The following is a 24,906-nucleotide window of genomic DNA, read 5'->3' as shown; positions in this document are numbered from 1 at the left end:
TCAAGTTAGATGTACATATCAACTTGACACCCGAACACATCCCTTTAGACCTAATATTGTATCTTTAAAAGGCTCATGCCCATCTTATAATGCAAACTACATTCATCTCAAAGAGTCTCACAGTCCTAACAATTCCAATATGCTCAAAAGCCCAAGTTTAAGGTCTCCTAAGACTCAAATAAACTCTTAGCTGTGAGTCCCTGTAAAACAGAAAAGAAATCAAACAATTCCAAGATACAGAGGCACACAGTATACATCCCCATTACAAAAGAAAGGGACAGCCAAGCAGTGGTGGCGAACACCCTTAATCCCAGAACATGGGAGGCAGAGGCAGGTGGATCTCTGAAAATTCCAGGCCAGCCTGGTCTACTGAGTGAGTTTCAGGACAGCCAAGGCTGTAACACAGTGAAACCCCGTCTCCACAAAACAAGATGAAACAAAAAGGGGGACAAGAAATAGTGAGTCCCAGGAAAGGCGCAAAACTACACAGAGGAACCTTGTCTCAAAAAACCAAAGAGAGAGAGAGAGAGAGAAAGAGAGAGAGAGAGAGAGAGAGAGAGAGAGAGAGAGAGAGAGAGAGAGAGAGAGAGAAATAGCAAGGAAAGACTAGACCAAAGCGAGATAAAAAACCCAGAAGGCCAAATACAAAATCCTGTATATCCATAGATAGCACTAAAGGTACAAGGTGGCATGACATGAGCTCTAGTCACCCCTATCAGTTATAGCCAACATGGCTTCTCTCCTGGGCTGGTTCTGTTCCCTTCCTTTATTTCTCTCCTCTCCTTTACTAGCCTCTCCTTTCCTCTTCTATCCTCTCCTCTCTTCTTCTTCTTTTGAGACAATATTTATATAGCCCAAGATGGCCTCAAACTGGCTATGTAGCCAAAAATACTCTTGAATTTGAGCCTTTTTGTCCCTACCTCTAAAATACTAAAAACCAAGTGGTCAGCTAAAAAGGCATACATATAGGTCAACATGATATGGACTGAGCAGGTTGTATTTATATATTTAGGAATACATACAGTATAATTAAAGAAAAAGACATAAATTTGAAAGAGAGCAAGGGGGAGATCATTGGAAGGTGTGGACGGAGGAAACGGAAAAGGGAAATTGTAAAATTATAATCTCCTAAAGAATTTAAAAGTGTGCACTTCACCTTTCTTTTGAGATGACACAGGCAGCTGTTGTTCCTCAAAGAAGAATAGAGAGTAAAGGCCCAAGGGTAGAAAAGTGACGGAAGTTAAATCACTTTGTTCTTTAATACTGGGGGTGATGAATGAAATAAGTTATAGCTCAAATCTACATTCTAATCAAGGTATTTGTAGGATCTGTAAACAAGATTTATAGCCAGTTAGAGGAATTCACTATTAATGGTAAAAGAGTATTAGTTTTTTGTTAACATGCATGAAAATAATCTAGCATATCTATTTTTCTAATCATAACTTTCTACATATTGGGCTTTTTTTTCTTTGTTTTGTTTTATTTTGTTTTTTGGACAGGATCCCACTCTGTAGACCAGGCTGGCCTAGAACTCAGAGATCTATCTACCTCAGCCTTTCAAGTGCTGGGATTAAAGGTGTGTACCATCTCAACCAATTTCATTTTGGTTCTTCTTAAAAAAATTGTCAAGACCCTTATGCTCCAGTTTCTCACTAACCAGCAAATCTGCAGCCCAAGTACACTGTATAAACTGTGTTTCTGTTGCTTATGATCTCTTAACAAAGCCAAGCATAGACTACCACCATGTATTTCACCTTGGAACCAGACAGGTTCAAGACAGATAGATACCCTGTAAAAATAAAAAAAGTTACTTGGAAAGGTCTTGAGACTTTCAAAAGAAAATGTTATTTGTCATTTTTTTACAAGTACTAAGTGCTATGTTACTGATCACCATGAATTTTTTTTTCCTGTTTTTTTTTTTTTTTTTTTTTTTTTTTTTTTTTTTTTGAGACAGGGTTTCTCTGTGTAGTTTTGGTGCCTGTCCTGGATCTTGCTCTGTAGACCAGGCTGGCCTTGAACTCACAGAGATCTGCCTGCCTCTGCCTGCTGAGTGCTGGGATTAAAGGTGTGTGAGGGGTTGGGGATTTAGCTCAGTGGTAGAGCGCTTGCCTAGCAATCACAAGGCCTTGGGTTCAATCCTCAGCTCGGGGTAAGGGGGTGGGGTGTGTGTGTGTGTGTGTGTGTGTGTGTGTGTGTGTGTGTGTGTGTGTGTGCCACACCACTGCCTGGATTCTTTAATCCAGTGTGCCACTGCCGCTCGGCCAATCACCGTGAATTTTAAAATGAACATCTCTACTGGATTACTGATCTCATCTTTAGCATGAACATCTATCATCTGTAACATGTATGTTTATTTCTCAGGTTTGACCTCCGTCCCAAGCAACATTCCATTTGACACTCGAATGGTCGATCTTCAAAATAATAAAATTAAGGAAATTAAAGAAAATGATTTTAGAGGACTCACTTCACTTTATGTAAGATTATATACTCATATTTTCAAATACTTAGTAAAAAGCCTTATCACTGTTGAAATGACTACTTATATTGCATCAGTGTAAAAATCTCTTACTTTCCTATGGATGACCCAATGCAAAAATCTTGTATTCGGCTGAGTAAACACTATGGCTTAATTCAATTGATGCTTACAGAATAATAGTCAGGTAAAAGGTAAATGGGCTGAGGGTTTAAATGAATTCATAATCTAGTCAGATGATAATGCTCACTATCCACTAGAAGGAGTAAGGGAAGAATTATTACCAGGGCTTGGTGGCCTTTGATCCCAGAAATGTGAGAGGCAGCAGTAGGTGGATCTCAGGCCAGCCAGAGCTGTATAATGAGACCGTTTCAAATCAAACAAAAAATACTTAACTACACCAATAATCAACACAGTATATAAGAAATCTTCACCCAAAGCCACCCACTTAAGATTTCACCATAGTTCTCTAACTGTAGCACACAGAATATATTTATTTAGGTGGCTAATATATTCATGCATGTTATCTTTCCTTGATCTTTGTAAAAGGAAAAGAATTTCATTCTCATATATTAATAAATATAATTAATATTTTAATTTCCTAACATTCCTAGGATTTAGAACCTTAGAAGACTACTGCTTTCTGACTTAATCTGAGTTGAAGTTTGGATGGATTTGGCACGGACACAGCTGTGGAGGCTCCACGGCCCTGTCAGTGCTGCCCCTGTCTTGCTGAGCTAAGGCTAGGCATGCTAGATGAACAGCTCTGGCTCTAAACTGTCTGTATGGTGGACTAGGACCAGGCCATCTCTCTATACTCCCAGGCTGTGCTAAAGAAAATAAACATACAGCCTGCCATCTTTAGGGAAGGTAAAATACTAAGAGGAGAAGAGAATTTATAACCATACTATACAGATATAGGCCTATCTGTATATAACAGTAACCAAGTACAGATTCTGTATCTGGGAGATGTGAAGTCACCCTGCCTCCCTGTCATCTCAGGTCTGCCTCCCTGTCATCTCACATATACTCTTCATATTAGAGGCACACCAAGGGATAACTGGCAAGGTGTTGTACGCAGAGTCTAGAGATTAGATCAACCCCCAGCAAAAACTCATGTTTAAGTGCTGTGCTGCTTGGTAGCTGGACTCTTGATTGCTTTTTTTTTCTTTCTTTCTTTCTTTTTTTTTTTGTCTTTAAGTTAAGAAGAAAGTGTAGGTTTGCCATATAAAATACAGTTCCCATACTAGGATTTACTCAAATATCAAGACAGTCAGCAATAACACAATGGATTCTACCAAAGATCCACCTAGCCAATCCCACTAACTTGATATTACAGAAAGTTGGAGAAAAGAGAGGTCATTACACTATCATCAAAGATTGGGCCTGGGCGATGGTGGCGCATGCCTTTAATCCCAGCACTCAGGAGGCAGAGCCAGGCGAATCTCTGTCAGTTCGAGGCCAGCCTGGGCTACCAAGTGAGTTCCAGGAAAGGCGCAAAGCTACACAGAGAAACCCTGTCTCGAAAAACACCAAAAAAAAAACCAAAAAAAAAAAAAAAAAAAAAAAGATTGGAAAGGATGTGCATGTATACATATGTAATCTAAAAAGAGAATGTGGAAATATATATAGTGTATGAATGCTTCTACCACCTGTTAAACTACATTTAGTTTACGTAACCACAGAACAACTAATGTTATATTTGAGATCAAAACCATACAAGTTTCAAATCAGTTAGCATATTTTTATTATATTTTAGGAGTATTTCATGAACTCAGTCCACATGAACTTTCATTTTTTTTTATTGGGAAATGAAGCACTAAAAGATATTGGGAAATTCTTAGGCCTTTTTAATATTTTTAAAGGGAAATTCTTAGGCCTCCAGTATTTTTTTTTTTTTTTTTTTTTTTGGTTTTTCGAGACAGGGTTTCTCTGTGTAGCTTTGCGCCTTTCCTGGAGCTCACTTGGTAGCCCAGGCTGGCCTCGAACTCACAGAGATCCACCTGGCTCTGCCTCCCGAGTGCTGGGATTAAAGGCGTGCGCCACCACCGCCCGGCTGGCCTCCAGTATTTTTAAAGTCAATTTCTATATTGTGCTGTATTAAGGGTGAATGCTCTGTTGTTGGATGAACCTGGACATAGCTCTTGGCTCTATCAGCTAAATAACAATGGAGGAAGTGGCCTCGCCTTCCTCAGCAGTAAGAAAGGTATAATATTGGCATGGATTTTGTAGAACGATTTATAAGATTAAATGAGCAAATACATGTAAGTTGCTACTCAAAGATAGGGATTTCCTCAACTGTTAATCAGTATTACTGTCAGGCTAGTGTGAGTAGACTGACCAAATGTGCTAATATAAATCACTTTTTTTTTTTTTCTCTCGAGACAGGGTTTCTCTGTGAAACAGTCCTGTCTGTCCTGGAACTCACTCTGTAGACCAGGCTGGTCTCGAACTACAGAGATCTGCCTGCTTCTGTCTCTCGAGTGCTGGGATTAAAGTGTACACTACCTCCACCTGGCTCATTTTTCGTTTTTATAAGATAGGTTTCACTATGTGGCCCAGGCTGGCCTCAAATTCCTGGGCTTCAGTGCTTCTCCTTTCCCCTTTTCCAAGGAGAAGTAACAAGAAGCACTTGGCAATGCTACAGGCTAAAGCACTTTCACAAGTAGGTGCTTTATTCTTGTAGTAGCGTGATGCTGCATAACTAATTTAAAGTTTAATCATAATATCCAATATATTTCTTGTCTTAAAAGAGAAATCAAAATGTTTTAGACATTCTAGGAATCTGTTCTATTTCAAGCTGCCTGTTTGGTGCTAGTTAGTTCTCTCATGGAAAAGATAACACAAAGAGTGACTGGCACCCTCAACACCCTCAGGCCTCCCCACTCCCTTCTCTCTCTGCTGTTACAAACAGTGACTGCACACTACATTTTCTTCGACACTGTTTGTTAGTGATGTATCTGGGCTGCAGGAGAGCCGGTTCTTTGTGTAAAAGCCAACACTGAGTACAGCTGACCCATCATGCCAGGCATTATGTCATTCAGCATTTGACAGAGCTGAACAAAAGTTGAAGACAAGCTTTTACCCTAGTTTTATTATTCATCATTCCTTTTATGTAATTTCAACAATCTAACAGTTGCATGTCTTAAACAGAAAACAAATAGATAAATGACAAGATTTTATTGAGGGATATACTCACTAGGCAAGGCAGCTCTGACTTCACTTAAAGGGTGACACCAGGCAAGTCACTTTTCTTCATTGTGCCCTATACTGTACTACTCAAAGAAAAGCTAGATTTAACCTCATAGGGTCAAGTAAAAGTTATAAGCCACCTTTGTGATCCACTAAGTTGTTAAAGCCAGCCCCCTGCCCCATTTTCCTACTAACTAAAGGGAAATACACCCTTAGCTGTTATCACATATTCAGAAAGGAGCCTATTTTGCTAGACAGCAGCGAGAAACAGTTTCCCCTCTTCTAGGATCAGTCTTTCTTAGATGAAACCTTAAACAGCATGGTTTATCAGGAAGGAAGTTGATTAAAGAGAGACACAGAGGCCAGAGAGTAAAATAAGTAAACATGCTCTTGAAGGAGTTTGCTGTGCAGTCAAGAGTGTATATATGCTAAGGAGAAACACTCTGAGCAATCCCAGTAAGACACACTGACTTTGTCTAGAAACACAAGGAAAAACAAAGTAAGGATAAAGTTTATAAAAGAAATAAATCTCAGGGTTTTTTTTTCATGATTTATTTATGTGCATTGGTGTTCTGCCTGCATGTATGTCTGTGTGAGGTGTCAGATCCACTGGAGGTAGAGTTACAGGCAGTTTGTGAGCTGCCATGTGGGTGCTGGGAATCTCAAGCTGCTACTTGATAGAATCACATTAATAGAGGGACAAAAAGTCCTAAAGATGCTAAGAAACCTGCCACCATTGTTGGTAAACATCCAAAGTTCTTTCTGCTCAATATAGCAGAGGGAAAAAACAGAAGTATATTATCTTGCCATGTGAATGGTTACTCTGAATGTATTAACAACTAATTCAAAGTTTAAAAAGATGAGATTATATCTAACTAGCACCAGACACTAAAACATTGTACTGTTCTAACTCAATATTTTGAACGTTGAAATTATAATAGGTATCTTTAGCTAATATACAAATGGAAGAAATTATAATGGTGACTAATTATTATAGAATACCAGTAAATCAATCCATTCCCTTAAACCAGTGGTTTTCAACCTTCCTAATGCTGTCACCCTTTAATGCAGTTCCTCATGTTGTAGTAACCCCCAGTCATTAAATTATTTTTATTGCTACTTCATAACTAATTTTGCTACTGTTATGAATCATAATGTAAATATCTGTGTTTTCCAATGGTCTTAGGCAACTTTTGTAAAAGGATCATTCCACGCCCCCCAGAGGGGGCACCAACCACATGTTGAGAACAATTGCCTTAAACTGTCTTTCTATGCTTTATCTAGGCTCTGATTCTGAACAACAACAAGCTAACAAAGATTCATCCAAAAACCTTTCTAACCACAAAGAAGTTGAGAAGGCTGTATTTATCCCACAATCAGCTAAGCGAAATTCCACTTAACCTTCCCAAATCATTAGCAGAACTCAGAATTCATGATAATAAAGTTAAGAAAATACAAAAGGACACGTTCAAAGGAATGAATGCTTTACATGTTTTGGGTAAGTTTTCCCAATGAAAAGGACATCCTGAAATTGTAATTAACATCCAAATTTACAATATTAATTTTCAAAATAATTTCAAAAATTAATCTCTGAATCTATTAAGCTATAACATCCAAATTTACATTATTAATTTTCAAAGTAATTTCAAAAATTAATCTTTGAATCTATTAAGCTATTTATAAATAATTAAAGTGTGAAAACTTATAGGACACAAAGGAAAGTTTTGTGATGCTGTCTCTCTTTTTCAAGAATCTCATGACACACTTTGCTTTGCTTTTGGGAACAAGACAATAATTAATAAAACCTATGCTATTAAATTTAAATATAGTATTTTAATGTATAATATAAATTACTCAATTATACACACTTAATTTTTTATTATTTGGAATATAAACCTAATTTTGGTTATGTTTTAAGATTATTGAGATATATATTTCATTATAAAATTTAAGTCTCACTATTTTATTTGTAATGTTTACCATGTGTCTATGCCATCTGCCTGCAACAGTCACCAAACACCATGTCCATATATTCTCTTAATCCAACCAAGTACCTAGCACTTATAACTTCTAAGTTAAATTTCTATTAATCGCTTAATTTATAAATGACATGATTTTTTAAGAATTAAGGGGTAAGGCTAGGCTAGGGAGATAGCTCAAGAAGCTTGCTGCACAAATCTGAGAACCTGAGTTTGATCCCCAGAATCCATATTAAAGTTAGGCATGGTAGTGTATAACCTGTAATCCCAGCATTGGAGAAGCAGAGATAGGCAGATAACTATGGCTCAGTGGCCAGACAGCCTAGCTTACTTGGCAAAAAAAAACAACCAACCAACCAACCAAAAAAAAAAAAACCAAAACAAACAAACAAACAAACAAAAACAACCAACCTATCTCAACAAACAAACAAATCTAAAGTGGTTATGTGCAATTAATTTAAGTCCATTTACTACCAAGTGAGTTCCAGGAAAGGCACAAAGCTACACAGAGAAACCCTGTCTCAGAAAAACAAAAACAAAACAAAACAAAAAACCATGGGAAAAAAAGTGGATAGCATCTTAGGACTGACATCCAGGACTAATAACCTCTGGCCTTCATGCGCCTGTGCACAAGCACACACAAAAAAACTTGTTGTATATTCCAGCTCACAAAATTCAAAGCAGTGTTTTTCTGAGGTTGATAGAAAGAAGAGTACACAGAAGTAGGTATATACTGAGTAGAAATGAGCATGAATGAGCAAGACACACTTCTCCAATATTCTTCAGATATGTCCCTCTGTGTTGTGAGTTTCCATGATGATAACAAATGTGTGCTGAATTATGTCATTTCTTTCACAGAAATGAGTGCAAACCCTCTTGATAACAATGGGATAGAACCAGGAGCATTTGAAGGAGTGACAGTATTCCATATCAGGATTGCTGAGGCAAAACTAACCTCAATCCCAAAAGGTTTGTATTGTTTTACTTAAAATACGGCATTTTAAAAGACACCATCTTTTAAATGAGTATACATTGTTACATGGTATTACCATATATTAACTTGTAATATTTAAAACTTTACAGTATATATTGCCAGAACTACACTACAATCAGAAATAGCAGTGCTAGTATCTGACAGGGGAGTATGACATTTAGTCCTTTTTCACATACAGAGAACCATATGTAGTGATCTTTTTGATAACATTAAACCACAATATTTTTCCCCAGTAAGAATAAACATCAAAAAGCAATGAGCTTTATACTTTCCTTCTCTTTTCTGACATTTATTCATATAAACCTGTCAATCCACAGTTCTGTAGAGACAGAGAATTCTACTGTAGAGTAAAAAGCAGAGCATGTCGAATGGGGCCAGACCCTTATCCTTAGCTGTGCTGCTGCAGCTGAGGTGGACAGAGACTGTAAGGCCAAATGGGGGCGGCACTGGCTTTGGAAAGAAGAATATATCACAAAATGCTCTGTGACATCTCCCCAGGGGTATGGTGAAGATTAATGTGCTAATACACAGAAAGGCTTGGAGACAGCATCTGAGACATAGTCTATGACAACAACCTTACTACTAGAAGGAGCCTTGCATCATCAGTCCAGATTAATGGGATCTCAAGCATGCACTCCAAGGAGAAATGCTTCTTCACTGTCCTAGATAACTTACATCCAAACTTGCTACCTGATAACTAGCTGGGTAGGATTGACTGCTTTTCTTGGAACTCAGGCTCACCCTTTTGCTTTCCTCATCTCCAACACAGGCTTCTTTTCTGTGTTGATGACTAACTGGATCAAAAATACCTCATATTAATAACATTTTTTTCAATTTTCAATAGTAATTTCACTATCTACCAGTAAAAACAGGAACTTGTCCTGTTCTCTCTCTCTCTCCTTTTTTTTTTTTTTTTTTGGTTTTTCAAGAGAGAGTTTCTCTGTGTAGTTTTGGTACCTGTCCTGGATCTTGCTCTGTAGACCAGGCTGGCCTCGAATTCACAGAGATCCGCCTGGCTCTGCCTCCCGAGTGCTGGGATTAAAGGCGTGCACCACCACCACCGCCGCCGCCGCCGCCGCCGCCGCCGCCGCCGCCGCCGCCGCCGCCGCCACCACCGCCACTACCACCGCCACCACCACCACTACCACCACCACCACCACCACTACCACCACCACCACCACCACCACCACCACCACCGCCTGGCTAACCTGTCGTGTTCTATTACTCTGATCCAAGATGAACAAAACAAACATAAACAAGAATACAAGAAGAATACAAGATACAGTGGACTCACTTTATAGACCAGGCTGGCCTTGAACTCAGAGATCCATCTGGCTCTGCCTCCTGAGTGCTGGGATTAAAGGCGTGCGCCAGTGCCGCCTGCCCACATTTCCTTTCTTGATTGTAAGCTGGCAAAGGGTACAGGGAAAACAGAACTAGGAAAGAAGTGAAAGCAAAGGGAAGGGACAAAGGAGGATTTGATGAATCCTGTCAGCCCACCTGACAGGATGGGTGATATCAGTGGGTGTGGCCATTCTTTCCTATACTGCATATATTCTAATTACAATTTCCTTCAAATAGCAAAGCATAATTTAATTTTCAATATCATTTCAGAGCTTAAGAAATTATATCTTCACAAACAAACCAGAATGAAACATCTCAACTTACATAACCATTTCTTGAAAACAAAGTTATTTACTAGAATGTGACAGACAGCATGTCAAACTTCTATCATAATGTAACTTGCAGCAGGGTGAAATGGCAGCCATCCCAGGAACTCTTACCAGGAAGAGTTAACCGGAGGAAAGTAGAAAAATGTCTTCTTTCCTGTTTGTGTGGGAAATTCTACTGCATAATCCCATGTGGGCAGGGAGTAGTTTGTGGTAGGAACAGATATTGCTATCCAAAAGCATGTTAATAATTTTTTTTTGTCAGCAGCAGATGAGCTTTTGCTAGATTCCCATCTCTGCATTACCTCTGCTTTGGCCTGTCTTAGAAGCTGTGCCCCAGTCTGCTCTCTGCTCACCTACCTTCCTCATGTCCTAAGGACAATGGCCCCTTAAGTTCATTAAGCTCTCTACTGAGTTTGCTCTTCTCCAGCTTTCTACAGTCCACTCAGGGCATTATCTAATAATTCCATGAGAATATTAATTCTTTGGTGACAGACCCTTTGTCATATAACTGAAGGTAACATATAGTTATTGCATAAATATAATTAAAGTCAAATGAAATTCAAGAAATTAAAATCCTGTCAGTTTAGAAGAATAATTTTTCTATTCTAGTTTACTTTTAAATTCAGATTAAATTCTGGAATCAAAAACAAATTTAGCCATAAAGTCTACTGATAATGAAAAGATATTTCAATTTCATTCATCATTTTCTAACATTAATATGGGAAGGGAATGTTTAAGCTAAAGTTAAAAATGGAAAGTTTTTCGAGCAAGGTAACTAGAATCATAGGTTGACAAACAATACATTGAAATATGACTACCACAATGAGGTTTGCTCGAGTGCCTAGTCAGCCTCTTTCATACCAGCTACAAATGCGGAGGGGTAGGCTCTGGGCATGCAAGTGTGAAAAGAACAAGAACAGATGGTCACAGGTCACCTGCAATGTGCAGGAGCACTGAAGCTGCATTTCTGATATGAAATAACTATTAGTAACTGAAAGACTAAGTGCTGCAATGGACTAAACAATGAAAAAGAGTAAAATCTTGTTTACTGATGATGTTAAGAAGCAAATGACTTAACAGGTAACCTCTGGGCATTGTATGAATTTGCCTGAAAGAATCAAACTTGCCTGCTGCCTTAGCTGTAAAAAATGTTACCAAGTAAATAAACAGTCACACAATTATTGAGAAAACAATTCCAGCTAACAAATCATAACTAAAGACAATATAATAAAGCCACCAAAGTCAAGTACGACAATGTACATGTAGTGCTAGCTATTTTGGAAGCTAAGGTAGGCCTCTGGCTTGCAACCAGGAATTTGTGGTCAATCTAAGGATCCTAGGTGGACACCATCACAATCAATATTTCTAGTTTTAGTAAAGAACAGACCAAGGCAACAACTATCAATGCCTAAAGCATCAAATGAAGGATGACCTATCCCATCTGAGTGAGTCTCTGGATCTGAGGGCCAAGTCACAGAAATGAAGAGGCAGGGTCCTGATAAAACAGTATCACCTGAAAGCTGCTAGCGAAATCCAAAGGATGAACATCTCAACCAAATTAGTCTCTCAAAAAAATCAATAGAAAGGGAAGGAAATAAAAGAAGCCGGGTGTTGGTGGCGCACGCCTTTAATCCCAGCACTCGGGAGGCAGAGCCAGGCGGATCTCTGTGAGTTCGCGGCCAGCCTGGGCTACCAAGTGAGCTCCAGGAAAGGCGCAAAGCTACACAGAGGAACCCTGTCTCGAAAAACAAAACAAAACAAAAAAAAGAATATGTTATTCAAGGTGTGTGTGTGTGTGTGTGTGTGTGTGTGTGTGTGTGTACATAGAGTTGTATATTAATTGTTAATACTAAAAATCTGAGGATCAAACCCTGGGCCTGGTGCTTAGCTAGATCTCAGTCCTTGATTTGATTTTTTGAGATAGGGTTTGTCTGTGTAGCCTTGGCTGTCTTGAAATTCACTTTGTTGACAAGGCTGGCCTTGAACTCAGAGATCCATTTGCCTCTGCCTCCCAAGTGCTGAGATTAAAGGCATGAGCCACCACCACTGACTTAATCAAAGAGTTTTTAAAAAGATGCACTTGAAATACCTAATTCCACAATTAGAAACTTGGTAAACAGTCACTGAGGCTTGGCCTTACTTCATCTAACATACTTCTTTTCTTTTTAGGCTTACCACCAACCTTACTGGAGCTTCACTTAGATTTTAATAAAATTTCAACCGTGGAACTTGAAGATTTTAAACGATACAAAGAACTACAAAGGTAAAAGTTCCCAAAATCTTCACTGAAATGTGATAGCATATATGACCAATACATTAAAAAAGTTTTAGATAATGTACAGGGATCCTACTCAAGAAGGTAAAGAGAAAACAAGGAGAGACCCACTGTTATGGCTGCCTATGCTAATAGGCTCACATCCTAAATAGGGTTGTAGGGGTTTTGGCAAACTCTTATCAAATCTAACCACTATAACAATTTATATCACCTATAGGCTGGGTCTTGGAAACAACAGAATCACAGATATTGAAAATGGAAGTTTTGCTAATATACCACGTGTGAGAGAGATACACTTGGAACACAATAAACTAAAAAAAATCCCTTCAGGAATACAAGAGTTGAAATACCTCCAGGTAAAAAATTCTACTTGTGTTTGGTAGATATGGGCATTTCAGCTATGTAGAACATACTAGTGTATCTCAAACAAAGATCCAGTGGGTAACAAGAAAACTTTGAATATAAAGACTCCAGTGATATGGGTAGGAAAGTGTGAGAAGAATACTTACTCAGAAAGATACCACTCAACAAGAACAGATCCCTCTCCATCTACACTTCCACTTAATTAAAAAATGAAGCCAGTATTTTACACAAAATTCTAGAGCTTTTAGTTTCTCTAATTCTCATCTATGGCCCTCAGATTTAAAAAAAAAAAAATCCCTATTTCATCTAGACGGTGGTGGTGCATGCCTTTAATCCCAGCACTTGGGAGGCAAGGGCAGGTGGATGACAAGTATTCACTGACCAAATTTAGGTATTATGCAAGTGTTTGGGGGAGAACTTTGTCACACAGAACTTGTGTCACCATCCAGAATATACTGTCTGGTCATTTTATTATATTGCTCTTTCCTTCTACTTCCCCCACCTCATACCTGTTGTCACTACCATGCCATGTTAAATGCCTTTTGCTGGCAATGCTAGAGTATTTATTCCTATTACCTATAGAATCTGCTTTCATTTGCCAAGATTAATCTGAACCTGTTAATGAAAAACCTGGACAGACATTGTCTAAAATGTCTATGTTTAGTCTTCAACTCTCTTCTGTTCTATATCAGTCTTGGGATACTGTGAAAGATTGTTTCCTCTTCATTTCTCCCACTGCTCAGTATCATAGCAAGGTATTATTTACAGAGGTAAGCTCAATGATAGTAAACCAAGCTAGATGTAGATTTGTTTGCTTTGCAGAGTATTTATTATCCATTTGGGACTTGTGTATTTTTCTATGTTAAAATTTTGTCCACTATGAAATGCTAACAAAAGTAGCATGTAAGAAGTAGATGGATGAAAAACCAAGATATCCAGGTTGTAGTGCAGAGTTGCAGGTGCGGAAATTGGGATGGGGATAGGACATGGCTTAAGAAAACCAGGCTGTGCTCATGGCTGCAGAAATCCACATCTACACATAGTCCATTCTTTAGTGGCTTAAGTCTCCAGAGTGCAGTGAACAAAACTTGTTTAAAGATAGGAAAAAGTCTAGGCATGGTGGTACATGCATGTAAAATTGGCATTCAAGAGGTTGAATGAAGCAGCAGGATTATGGGTTTTAAAAATGTCTGTACTGCATAGTGAATTTGAGAGCAACCTGGACTACATAATGAGATTGTGTCCCAAAGGGAACAACAAAAACAAAAATTGGCTACAAGTAGTAATCAATTCTTAGTTACTTTTGTTTTGCTACTTGAGAGAAAAGCCTGTGCATAGTAAGGAAAGGCCTTGGGGAAAACAGATTGAAGTGAAATAGGGATTTTATTTTTTTGCTTTCTGTTTTTAGAGACAGAGTTTCTCTGTGTATCCTGTCTGACCTAGAATTTACACTGTAGACCAGGCTGGCCTCGAACTCACAGTCATCCACTTGCCCCTGCCTCCCAAGTGCTGGGATTAAAGGCATGCACCACCACCACCACCACCACCACCACCACCACCACCTAGATGAAATAGGGATTTTTTTTTTTTTAATCTGAGGGCCATAGATGAGAATTAGGGAAACTAAAAGCTCTAGAATTTTGTATAAAATACTGTCTTCATTTTTGGTGACTTCTGTCAGCAGATGACAAAATGTGAGCTTCTTAGAGAGTGTGAGGGTACTGAGAATTGTATTCATTGCTTCACACAATGTAGATAAGCACTCTACCACTGAACTGTATCTGTGGTCCTATATGAACTTCTTATGCTCTTTAGTAGTTTGAATGAGAATGGTCCCCATAGGCTCATAAGTTTCAATAATTGGCCCCTCATTGGTGCAACTGTTTGGGAAGATTAGGAGATATGGCCTTGTTGTAGGAGGTGTATTACTGAGAGAGGGCTTTGAGAATTCAAAAGACTCCCACCATTCCCAGTGTACTCTGCCTCCTGCTTGTGGATCAGAATGTGAGCTCTGAGCTGCTGCTCCAGCCACCTGTTGCCATGGCTTCACTCTACCTTCATAGACTCTAACGGATGGCACCATAAGCTCAATTAACTCTTTCTTGTATAAGTTGCCCTGTACATGGTGTCTTATTACAGCAATAAAAAGAAAACTAATACATGCTCCAAATAGTGATTTTTCAGTTAATTTCATTTTCTGGTGTGAATGTTTAAAACTGTATACCCACTTCTAACCTAGCACCTGGATCCTAATCTACTTGCTTTGCCTTGTGGAATGTTTATAGAACAAAAGGGACAGATGATTGTGCTTAGTATCCTGACTTGAGAAACTTCAACAACTTGATGTTTGCTTGGTGAACAGCTTATTACAGTGACCTGACAAGTATTCAACATCTAAAATGAATATATCTTATGAGAAAATACTTTCATATCAATGTAAAGGAAACAGATGAAGCCAGGCGGTAGTGATACACATCTTTAATCCCAGCATTCCAGAGGCAGAGGCAGGCGGATCTCTGAGTTTGAGGACAGCCTGGTCTACAAAGTGAGTTCCAGGTTAGCAAAGGCTACACCTTGCTAACCTTGTCTCAAAAAAACAAAAACAAAAACAAAAACAAAAAACCCACAAACAATAATAACAAAAAGGTAAACAGATAATTAAAGCTATAAATCATAAACAAATGCTGACCATATCTAAGAACAGTGGTTTATACCTGTAATCCCATATACTAGTGAGGAGGCTGAGGCCAGAAGATCAAAAGTTTAAGGCCAGTTTTGTAATGTAGCAAGATTTTGTCTCAAATAAAAATAATATGGATTGCTCTGGTGATGGGATGGCCAAACACCCTAATAGTTGTGCCAGAAACCCCATCCAACGGCTAGGCACTGGTGGAGCTCCGGGAGTATATGAGCGAGAATTGTTGAAACCAAGGTTGGATAAAGCACAGGGACAAATAGCCAAACGAATGGAAACACATGAACTATGAACCAAAGGCTGAGGGGCCCCCAACTGGATCAGGCCCTTTGAATAGGTGAGACAGTTGATTGGCTTGATCTGTTTGGGAGGCATCTAGGCAGTGGTACCGGGTCTTGTGCTCATTGCATGAGTTAGCTGTTTGAAACCTGGGGCTTATGCAGGGACGCTTGTCTCAGTCTGGGAGGAGGGAACTGGACCTGCCTGGACTGAGTCTACCAGGTTGATCTCAGTCCTCGGGGGAGGCTTTGCCCTGGAGGAGATGGGAATGGGGAGTGGGCTGGGGGGGAAGGGGAGGGGGCAGGAGGGGGGAGAACAAGGTAATCTGTGGCTGATATGTAAAAATGAATGGTATTGTAAAATAAATAAAAGGAAAAAAATAAAAATAATAAGGATTGGAAGTGCAGCTTGGTGGTAGAATATTTCTCTAGCACGCATGAAGCCCCATGTTCAAGATTTAGCAGCCCTTCTAAAACCTAACTATTAATAGAACATATTCCTTTCATATTTACTGGGTATTTAAAATTCATTCTTTTTTCCCCCACAACAGATAATCTTCCTTCATTATAATTCAATTACAAAAGTTGGGGTGAATGACTTCTGTCCGACAGTGCCAAAGATGAAGAAATCATTATACAGTGCAATAAGTTTATTCAACAACCCAGTGAAGTACTGGGAAATACAACCTGCAACATTTCGTTGTGTTCTCGGCAGAATGAGTGTTCAGCTTGGGAATGTTGGAAAATAGTAATTAATGATATCCACTGAATATAAAATTCAAAAATTTATACATTTGGAATACTTGAAATGTACTAGTAATGGCAGTATGATTCACATAAGCAAAACTCTATTCCATATGGTCAATGACAAAAAATTTCAACAGAATTTTGCCCAACTATCGATACTCAGAATAAACATCTACTGCAGAGTCCCTTTGCACATGAATGGTTCTGTGTAAATCTGTTGCTTAAACATTCTTTTCTCAGAAATAAAAAAATAGATATTCAGTATTTAACTCTTCATTATCAAGTGTATTAAACAGAACTGTACTGTAAACAGAATGCTTGACTTAGTAATCTTTGTGCCCTTTCTTTGCTATTAGAAAAACAAAGCTAAAAAGAACAGCAAAATGAAGACTACACACATTTTTAGTATCTTTTTAATAACTTGGAGAGTACTGGATTATTTCTAATAATGTTGAAATATATATAATTTGACAAAAATCATATAGAAATTCCTGACTCATAAAACTTCAAGTATTGACTTTCAACTCAACAGATAATATTCGTTAGAGTTGGTTTGGAGGTATAACACATGACTTTCTTTTTTTAAATTATTATCTGGTTATAAACCTATAAAATGTAATGATTGCTTATGTAAAATGTATAATGTGCGTTTTTATGATCAGCTATATAAGCTTTTAAGAACACAGCAACTGTTGGGTTACAAAGTGTCCTTACTTCAACTGGGAGTATTTCAGGATGTTCTTTGGAAAAGTATGGACACCAATCAATTCTCTACCAATTTTTCTCCTCCAACTTGTCTCTTCAAATATGCAGACTGGATAACTCAAAGAAACCTATCTAGGCTGACAAAAACTGAATACTCTGAACAAAACTTAAGAGTACTTTCATGTGTTTATTTACTGATATTCAATATGAATTAAGTAAAATTTGAAAATAAGGAAACATTATTAAAATATTAGTTTTAAATAAAATATATGTGCTTTGGTACCATTTGTCTCCCCCCAAATCAGAAGCATACATACTTTTTTTCCTTTAAAAGACTAATTTGTTTTAATATTTTATGTGTATGGGTGTTTTATTCACATGTGTATAAGCACCACTTGCTTGCCTGGGTCCAGAAGAAGGCATTAGATTCCATGGAACTGGAGATATAGACAGTTATGAGCTACCATGTGGGTGCTGAGAACCAAACTTGGGTCCTTTGGACGAGCTGCCAGTGTTCTTAACCACTGAGCCATCTCTTCAGCCCCTTACATGTGGTGGTATTGTGTTCCCCAAAATATTGTGTACCTTATTAAACTTATCTGGGGTCAGAGAACAGAAAAGCCACTAGTTAGGCAGTTAGCACACGCCTTTAATCCTAGCATTCCAGAGGCAGAAATCCATCTGGGATCTCTGTGAGTTCAAGGCCACATTGGAAACAGTCAGGCATGGTGACTCACGCCTTTAATCCCAGAGAGTGGTGGTAGAAAGCAGAAAGATATATAAGGTGTGAGGACGAGAAACTAGAAGCATTTTGGCCTGGTTAAGCATGTGGCTGATTAAGCATGTGGCTGGTTAAGCATTCGGCTGGTTAAGCTTTCAGGCTTTGGAGCAACACAGTTCAGCTGAGATTCATTCTGGATGAGGTCTCAGAGGCTTCCAGTCTGAGGAAACAGGACCAGCTGAGGAACTGGTGAGGTGAGATAGCTGTGGCTTGTTCTGTCTCTCTGACTTTCCAGTATTCACCCCAATAACTGGCCTCTGGTTTGATTTTATTAATAAGAACTTTTAAGATTCCTGCTACACTTACATTTATTTTAAACTACCTCAAAACCTAGACTTCAAATAAATATTTTTTGGTGGGAGGAGAAGAACAATGTTATAGATATATAAGGGGTGGAAGTTGAACACCAAGGTGAAGAATGGGTAAAGAACATTTCAGTCTTCAAGGCAGATTATACAACTTCAGCACCATTGGTATTTTGGGCCACCCTTCTTGGGGTGGGGACTGCTACGCACACTGCAGAATTCTAGCAACTCCCTTGTCTCTACTACAAGTACTAATATTTGCCTTTTCCGCCTACTACCACTGTGGACATGCTGTAGATGACAGCAATACATCAGCCGGCTGAGGGCAGCTGCTTTATAGGAATACAGCTGGCATCTAAGATGACATCACTTAGGAAACCTAGACTAAATCTGCTGCTTTGTAAAAATTGTAGAGGAACATAGTGAGAGCTAAAAACAAAGGCTTATCACTAGTATAAGTGTACAGAAAGAGGAGTGCAGAACTTTGAGTAGGAAAACCAGTCCTGTTCATAGTCTGGAGCAGGCCACCCACTTATGGTTTGCTTCCTCATCTGCAGATAATACAGATGTGACAATAGATCAACGAAGTTGCTATGATTACTAAATAAGAGCGTATGTGAAGTGCTTTGCAAATCATAAATGTTCATAAAACATGAATGTCTATTATTGAACTGTGGGCTGATGAAAAAACTAAAACATATGAATTCCTTAAAAATAAACTATTATAAGGGCAATTATTCTAAATTAAAAAGTTTAAAGATTTTGTTTTTATTTGTACTTATATGTATGTGTGGGTGCCATGTGTGTGGAGGTACCTGTGGAGTCCAGAAGAGCAAGTCAGATGCCCTGGAGGTGGAGTTGTAGGCAGTTGTTATCTGCCCAAAATGGGTGCTAGGAATTGAACTATGGTTCTCTGAAGAGCCCCAAGCACCCTTAACCACTGAGCTATTTTTCTAGTCCTTCAAAAATTAAAACATTTTAAAGTTCCAGTTGTTTCAATGAAATATTTTTCTGCAATATAATATAAATGGTGATATCACAGCATATGTAAAAATCAAATATTTAATGACATTGGAAAAGGCAGTTCTTCAAGTTAGTAATTAAAATATGGTTAACAAGATCAGAATCATGTCAACAGGTAAGTCTATAAAGAGCAGTGGTGCTTAAAGAGTTAACAATGTTTCTAAAAAGAAAAGACAGAAGAAAAAAATTTAACAGTGGAAATGATTCCTGAATTCTTGCAGTTAACTTGGTACAGTTAATATTTGTGTTTTCCACTTCACAACTGTTAGAAATTTTGGGTTTAAGTTCATTAAAACAAATCATTAATAAATTCTTAAGCTGCCAGAACTGCATTAACATTTTCTGCCATAAATATATATATATTGGTTTTTCGAGACAGGGTTTCTCTGTGTAGCTTTGTGCCTTTCCTGGAACTCACTTGGTAGCCCAGGCTGGCCTCAAACTCACAGAGATCCGCCTGGCTCTGCCTCCCGAGTGCTGGGATTAAAGGCGTGCACCACCACTGACTGGTGTTAAACATATTTTAAGAGTAAGTACAAAATTTTGCCTGCTTGAAATTGATTAAAGACTGAAAACAGGTGAGTTACTACGCTTAACTCGGTATATAAAGGAATTCACATAAACAAAAAGTCTCAATGATATTCTAGCTATATTTCATGCCAATTACTACAAATAAGTTCACTAAGAATTCATAAAATACGACTCAAGAAAATCATCTACTGAAGTAAAACAAAAACTATTTTAAAGCCTCAATTTGTTTACTCTTGAGCTATCACACCATTTTTCTTTTATTCATAATTCCTTCATTTTTTCAATGTGTGTATAATGTTTGTTTACACACTTGCGGTTGCACACTATGTAAGAATGCAGACAGAGGCTGAGGAATTCTTCCTAAATGGCTCCCCACCTTACTCACTGGGGCAGGTCTTGCCCTTCAGCTACCCAGGTGTTCCAGGGCACCATCTTCACCTTCTGAGCACGGGAATTCCAAGGGCTGCCAAGCGCACCTGGCACCCTCACACTTGTATGGCAAGAGCTTTGCTTGCTGAGCCATTTCTCCAGTCCCCACCCTTTTTGAAGGAATTCCTGCCTCAGCTTCTAACTTCCTATCCCATGGGCTCCTAAACTACTTCAGCTGACCTAATAATTCTTGTGAATCATTTTCATGTTGTACAGATAACACTAAACAACAATAGCTGGTATCTGAAAGAGTATTTTCAAACTCTATTAAGTGTTTTACTTGTATTCTTTAACTTAGCTACAGGATAATTACATGAATCAGGTGTGGAAACTGAGGAATAAAGATTTAAATAACTTAGGGCACATGGAATTTGAATCTAGTGTCTAAATCTATGCTTTAACTATGACAGTATACTATCTTTTCTTGGTGTTTTTATACTTCTAGGAATTATTTGCATACTTGACTAACACTAACCAGGTCTTTCTGGTTGCCTTTTTGTGGCTGTTTCCCAATACACTTCTTTTGGCCCCTTTTCTGTGTCCCGTAACAATTGTTTCTATCAATTTAGCCATTACTAAAAACCCAAATCCACATCTCAGATTCTAAATTTTCTCACAAATAACTACTTTTGAAAACCAAAATATTATGTACCACATAATCAAAACTAGTATCATAAACAATTTCCTTCAAATTTATACGGTATCTCTTGATCCTTGTCTTTCTTCCCAGGTGTTCCTGGCTCTAAGATTCAAGTGACCCTCTTGCAGCTCCATAGCCAACCTGGAACTAAGTTCTGCCTTGTCTTCTCACATAAATGTCTTCCTTTTTTTATCTGAGTCATACTACATAATTTGCTATCTGAAATAGGCTCCTGACTTCATCTTGCTTATTCAACTCCACAATAAACCAAATTGATCTGTGTACATCTGGAATGATCATGTCAGTCTTTTTCACCAAAGTTTATAATAGTTCCCACTGGTGACTGAATTATAAAAATTATGACACTTTCCCAATGTCACTAAATATTTGAATTTTATACATATTCTTACCTAATGTAAGACTATCATCTATGTGGAAGTTTGAATAGAAATAGCCCTCATAGGCTCATATATCTGAATATTTGTTCATTAGAGTGTGGCACTACTTGATATGGATTAAAAGATATGGTCTTGTTGGAGGAAGTGTGTCACTGGGGTTGGGCTTTAGGGTTTCAAATGCTCAAGCCAGGCCCAGTGTCTCTCTCTCTCTCTTCCTGAGGCCTGCTGATCCAGATCTAGGACTCTTAGCTATTTCTCCAGCACCATGTCTGCCTGGCTGCTGCCATGTTTCCTGCCATGATGACAATGGATTATACCTCTGAATGTAAGCCAGCCCCAATTAAACGCTTTCTTTTATGAGTTGCTATGGTCATGGCATCTCTTCACAGCAATGGAACACTGGCTAAGTCAACCTATATTTCAAATATTTATTTGTGAGTTTTCCACTTTATGTTCCAAATCAAGATTACTTGCTATTTTTAAAACACAATTTGCATTTTCTGGCTTTGTGTTTTTGTTCACACTGTGCCTTTCATTGGTCAGAATCTCTGCCCAACCTCGGATGTCTATGTGAAACATCCTTCTCAGTTCATCTTCCCAATTCTCTCATAAATAAAAGTGAATACCTGCCACACCCCCAAAACTTCTCAGTATTTTGACCGTACTTGTCTTTTGTACCTGTACCACAGGTAAGATATTCCCTTTGGAAAATAAATTCCTTTGGAAGATAATTCCAAAGGAAATATCTTAGTTACAAGGACTGTGTTTTGGTTATCTCTCCCCCTATTGCAAAAGGATAGCATAGTGCTATGGCTCTGTACATTTCTAGATAAAACTGCTGAGGGGAAAGAGGACATTTTTATTTACATCTCAAAATATAACATGTTTCTAACCTATATATCTTCTTTCACTCCATGAGCTCTCCTCACCCTGAAGCTCTGTCAACAAAACACACTTACTATATCCAGATGCATGAACATACTGTATGTTACATGAGTTAGGGCAACTGGCATTTTCTCTTAGTGCACTTTTGACTCAGTGTTATTGAAGGTATTTATTAACGTTTCTATCACTGGTTCTGGATAACTCAGAAACAGTGTTCCTTGTCCTATCATCTCTGACCAAGGCTATCAGACGAAAATATCTCTGGAAATAATAGCTCACTATTGGTAAAATGGAAACTAAAAGCCCAGCTTTGAATGAACTCACACAGAGAGGAGGTTGCAGGAAGTCTGAAGAGGCAGAAACACAAGAATAGTTAAGGTCAAGGAGAAAAGGCCCAGGCCACTTGATGCCTTTACAGGCAGAAGCAACCCTGAAATGAAGATGCTCAGTTTGAATGCCAGGGATGTTGTTCCCTTTACCTTTTTACTAAGAATTTATAACAGAAGCAAAGTATGTGAAACAATATAGTGAACTTCCATGTACTTCTCATAGTTCCAACAATTCATAAATAATCATTTTACACTCTAATTTCTTTTATTTTACTAAATTTGAGAGAAAATTTATGTACAGTTTAATCTAATCATTTAAAGGATATAATTCAATGGTCCTCACAATATTTAGAGTTCTGAAACCACTGCTATAAATCAATGTTGGAACATTTTATCATCTCCAACACAAAGCATGTACTACCTATATAAATCATTTTCCTTATTCCTTGGTAAATCTACACTTTTCTCTATGGGTAGCCTTAATCTGGACATTTAATATGAGCAGAATAATATGGTGACTGCTTCTTCTACTTAATAGGTTTTTTGAGGCTTATTCATGTTGCAGCATGTCAGAAGTTCATTGTTCTCTATTGCCAAGCAATGTTTAATTGAAAGTATATACAATATTTATGCATTCATTAGTTGCTGGACAATTGTGCTGTTGTCATTTTTAACTATTATAAAAATGCTGCTATGAAAACTTGTATACAAATTTCTGAGAGGATCCATGTTTCTATATATCCAGAAGAAGTACGGTGTCAGTTGCTATCAGTGCTCCTTTTGAGAAGATGCCAGACTCTTCCATGTGGACAGGACACTTTATGTTCTCATACTATTTATATTCCAAGTTGAGTTTTATATATAGTTCACTGGGTAAAGTAAAACTTCAAAGTTTTACTTTGTACTATGTATAGAGGCAGCTTCAGGCTAACACAGAGTCAGTGAGATGAACTCATACTACGAAGAACAACATTCAGTTCAGTATTTGCTTACTGCTGTACTGGGTACACCGAGGGCCTTGCATATCTAGACAAGTTCTCTACCACAGAAATATATACCCATTTCCTTTTTAGTGTTTTGTTTGGAGACAATATTTCATCACTAAGTTGCCCAGGCTGGCCTTGAATTCATTTTGTAGGTAAGCATGGTTTAGAATAATATTTATTATCCACTTTGGATTTGTGTTCTTCTCTGTGTTAAAATTTTGTTTGCTAAGAAATACTTCAAGGGGCTGGGGAGATAGCTTAGAGGTTAAGAGTACTGTCTGGTCTTCCAGAGGACCCAGTTTCAATTCTCAGCAGCAACAAGGTAGCTCACAACTGTTTGTCATTTTATGGCTATGTTCCTTTTGTAGAACAGTAGTATTTGGTTTTTCCTCTAGGTCCCTGACATATCTGTCTCATGTTCTTGGCCAGGGCATTTTTTTTAACGTTACATATCTTTTGCATATATATTATAGATTTCTGTTTTATGTTTTAAGGGATTCCTGTGTGCATGAACATATGTATCTCTGCATCTTCATGTGTTTCTCATGCTTTTTAATTTGCCTTGTTTTCTTCTGCCTATATCTCTTTGTTTTACCTATTTTGTTTTATTATTATTTTTAGATGTCTGTTTTCTAATAAGAGACAAAAAGGATGTGGGTTTGGATGGGAGGGGATGTAGGGAACAACTTGGAGGATGTAGGGTAAATTGTAATCAGAATTCTTTTTTTGTTTGTTTGTTTGTTTTTTTTGTTTTTCAAGACAGTGTTTCACTGTGTAGCTCTGGCTGTCCTGGACCTCACTTTGTAGACAAGGCTGCCTCTGCCTCCCCAGTGCTGGGATTAAAGGGGTGATGCACCACCACCACCCAGCAAAATATAGTTTCAATAAAAACAAACAAACAAACAAAAAACCCAAACACCTTAAGAAATTGAAGAAAGAAACTGAAGAAGATAATCTGGAGATAGAAAGACCGCCCCTACACCCACCCAAGCTCATGGATTTGAGAGAATATAGTAAAAATGGCCAAACTATCAAAAGAAATCACAGATTCTATGCAATCTCCATCAAAATGCCAACACAATTCTTCAAAGAAATTGAAAGGGCAATTTTCAGCTTCACATGGAAACTTAAAAAACTTAGAATTGCTAAAAAATATCCTGAATAATAAAAGAACTGCGGGAGGCATCGTCACTGGTCTTAGTAACTGTTCTATTGCTATGATAAG

General features: G+C 38.1%; 2 protein-coding genes across 2 annotated transcripts in view; one reads left to right on the top strand and one right to left on the bottom strand.

Annotated features, from left to right (window-relative positions):
• Positions 1–17,501, top strand: part of Aspn (asporin) — a 28,643-nt gene extending 11,142 nt beyond the window's left edge. Inside the window, exons 3-8 of the mRNA XM_028863830.2 lie at positions 2,362–2,474; positions 6,950–7,163; positions 8,503–8,613; positions 12,481–12,574; positions 12,804–12,942; positions 16,474–17,501. Coding sequence (XP_028719663.1) covers positions 2,362–2,474; positions 6,950–7,163; positions 8,503–8,613; positions 12,481–12,574; positions 12,804–12,942; positions 16,474–16,671 — 869 coding nt within the window. The 3' untranslated portion in view covers positions 16,672–17,501. The remainder of the gene's footprint in view (positions 1–2,361; positions 2,475–6,949; positions 7,164–8,502; positions 8,614–12,480; positions 12,575–12,803; positions 12,943–16,473) is intronic.
• Positions 1–24,906, bottom strand: part of LOC114689503 (centromere protein P) — a 216,229-nt gene that overhangs the window by 100,631 nt on the left and 90,692 nt on the right. The window lies entirely within an intron of this gene.

This window comes from Peromyscus leucopus, chromosome 5 (assembly GCF_004664715.2).
Source record: "Peromyscus leucopus breed LL Stock chromosome 5, UCI_PerLeu_2.1, whole genome shotgun sequence".
Lineage (NCBI taxonomy): Eukaryota > Metazoa > Chordata > Mammalia > Rodentia > Cricetidae > Peromyscus > Peromyscus leucopus.
This window is presented reverse-complemented; position numbering and strand designations above follow the sequence as displayed.